A 2,054-nucleotide genomic window follows, 5' to 3' on the forward strand; every position below is an offset into this window, starting at 1 on the left:
ACGTCAAGTGGTTGGGATTCGATGGATCACATAATTCGTGGATTCACAAAGGCAATGTTATATAAGAATATTTTCTTTATTATAATCATATAAAAGTGTAATGTAAACTTATAAAAATAAAAATACAGTTTTTTATAATAAGTGGTGTATATAGAGACTTCTTTATTACCTATCCATCCATTCATCATCCTTAATACATTTTCTTATTAATACGTATTATAAAATGTATAATGTAATCAACTTTAATTAATTTTTCAGAAAATTAACATATAAAATGCATACTATAAAATACAAATTACAATAGTATAAAAAGACTCACAAAAATACATAAAATGTAATATATGTGTATAATATAAAATACATGAAGCGCTAAATGTAAAATTATAAAATAAGTATAAAATGTAAAAAATAAAAAATATAAACTATAAAATATATGAAACGCTAGATGTAAAATTAACAAATATATGTAAAATATAAAATACATGAAATGTAAATTACAAGTACATCAGGTGCAAAATATATACAAATATATTATAGGGGTATCCGATAATGTCCCCACGGTAACGTTTCGATCGAATTGGGTACGAGATATCTCTTATCGTCGTACGGACTTAGAGCAATTTTCATTTCGGACACCGTGTATACTTCGTGTAACTTGGATCGTATACACGACTGGCGACGCGTCATCTCGATTTCATCTCTCAAACAGCGGGTGTAATCTTCGAACGTTATGGCTCGCGCTATTACGTTATTCTTGACACCTTTTGCTTTTTTGGTGTCCTTTTTCCCGTTCACTTTCAACGCGTACATTTTTGCTCTAAGTCCGACGAACTCGATCATTATCGCACCATTGTTTTCATCTTTCATTAGCCCAGGTATTTTTTTATTTTTGAGAGGCATACCGTACGCGTTGTCGACCGGATAATCGCTCGTGTCGAACCTAGCAATATCGCGTTTCATCGTCTCATAAACATCATCGCAATCGACGTGGTATACGAGACTATCGGTGTCAGTGTACATGACTTTACATTTGTCGCGATACAAAGGTACCATATACTCATGATGAAATTCGTATAGATACGTCTTAGAAAGATCTAAAATGCACATGCCTACGTAAATCGGTTTGTTGAATTTCACCTTGAGTTTTCTTAGTTCGATGGCAATAAGATTCTCTGAAAAAATGCTATGACTATGAAAATTCGGTTTCGCGATCATTGCCTCCGCACCGTGCTGACCCTTCCATTTCGTCAATAATTTAACGTTAACGTGATTACGCACATTCTCCATGGTTTTCCCGAATACCGCGTTGTTCATTAATTTATACAAGTTTTCTTTCAAAATCATTTTTGGCGTGAGTTCGGAATTGTGTGTTTAATTCTATGTATTTACAGAGCCATGGAGATTGTGCGAATTTTAATATGCGGTGTATCTTCGCGATACGAAGACCGTGACGCGTACACTGCTGTAAGTTTCGGTAATGTATAATGTAACGTTCTTTATCGTAGAGCGTGGCGAGAAGTTTACATTCTCGCTTGCCGGGCGGTTTATCGCGCGTCGGGCAGAAAGGTAGGTCAGTGTGTCGATCGTGAAGTCTCGAGGATACTCGAGATCGACCTCGAGAATGTATCCCGTGGGTGAATCCGGAGCGATAGAGTTCAAGTCGAAATTTGAAACGTCCTCGACCCATTGAAATTCAGTGTAGGGTAACGGCTGACACATCGCCCAGCCATACAAATTATTAACGTCAAAGTACATAAGGTACGACGATGGTTTCGATGGGTCGTAGGTCTGCATGTACTTGTTGTTAGCCTGTGCGTATCTGCCTGAACATTGACTCAGACCACCGCGTATACCGCGTTCGATAAACATTACCATGTCTATGTCCGTAAGCAATTCAAAAGTAATATCGGTATATTTTAACATAGCGTCCCACGTGTATCCGGGAAGAGTGTAATAATGCGCGGGATCGAGACCGTAACTTTCTAAACATTTATCACGGAAATTTTCAAAAATGTCGGCTAACAACAAGACATTCGTTTTCAAATATAGATCGC

At 36.8% G+C, this 2,054-nt stretch overlaps 1 protein-coding gene across 1 annotated transcript; it reads right to left on the reverse strand.

Annotated features, from left to right (window-relative positions):
- Positions 1-497: 497 nt before the first annotated feature.
- On the reverse strand, positions 498-1,380 carry LOC118646795. Its single transcript, XM_036290471.1, has one exon. It carries the CDS (start codon positions 1,342-1,344, stop codon positions 532-534), a length of 813 nt encoding a protein of 270 aa, XP_036146364.1. The 5' UTR covers positions 1,345-1,380; the 3' UTR covers positions 498-531.
- Between the last annotated feature and the right edge of the window lie 674 nt (positions 1,381-2,054).

This window comes from Monomorium pharaonis, chromosome 1 (genome assembly GCF_013373865.1).
Source record: "Monomorium pharaonis isolate MP-MQ-018 chromosome 1, ASM1337386v2, whole genome shotgun sequence".
NCBI classification, from domain to species: Eukaryota; Metazoa; Arthropoda; class Insecta; order Hymenoptera; family Formicidae; genus Monomorium; species Monomorium pharaonis.

What these genes read in the sequence shown, in the direction of transcription:
- LOC118646795 (XM_036290471.1), bottom strand. Translation starts at nt 1,344, where the DNA reads ATGATTTTGAAAGAAAACTTGTATAAATTAATGAACAACGCGGTATTC.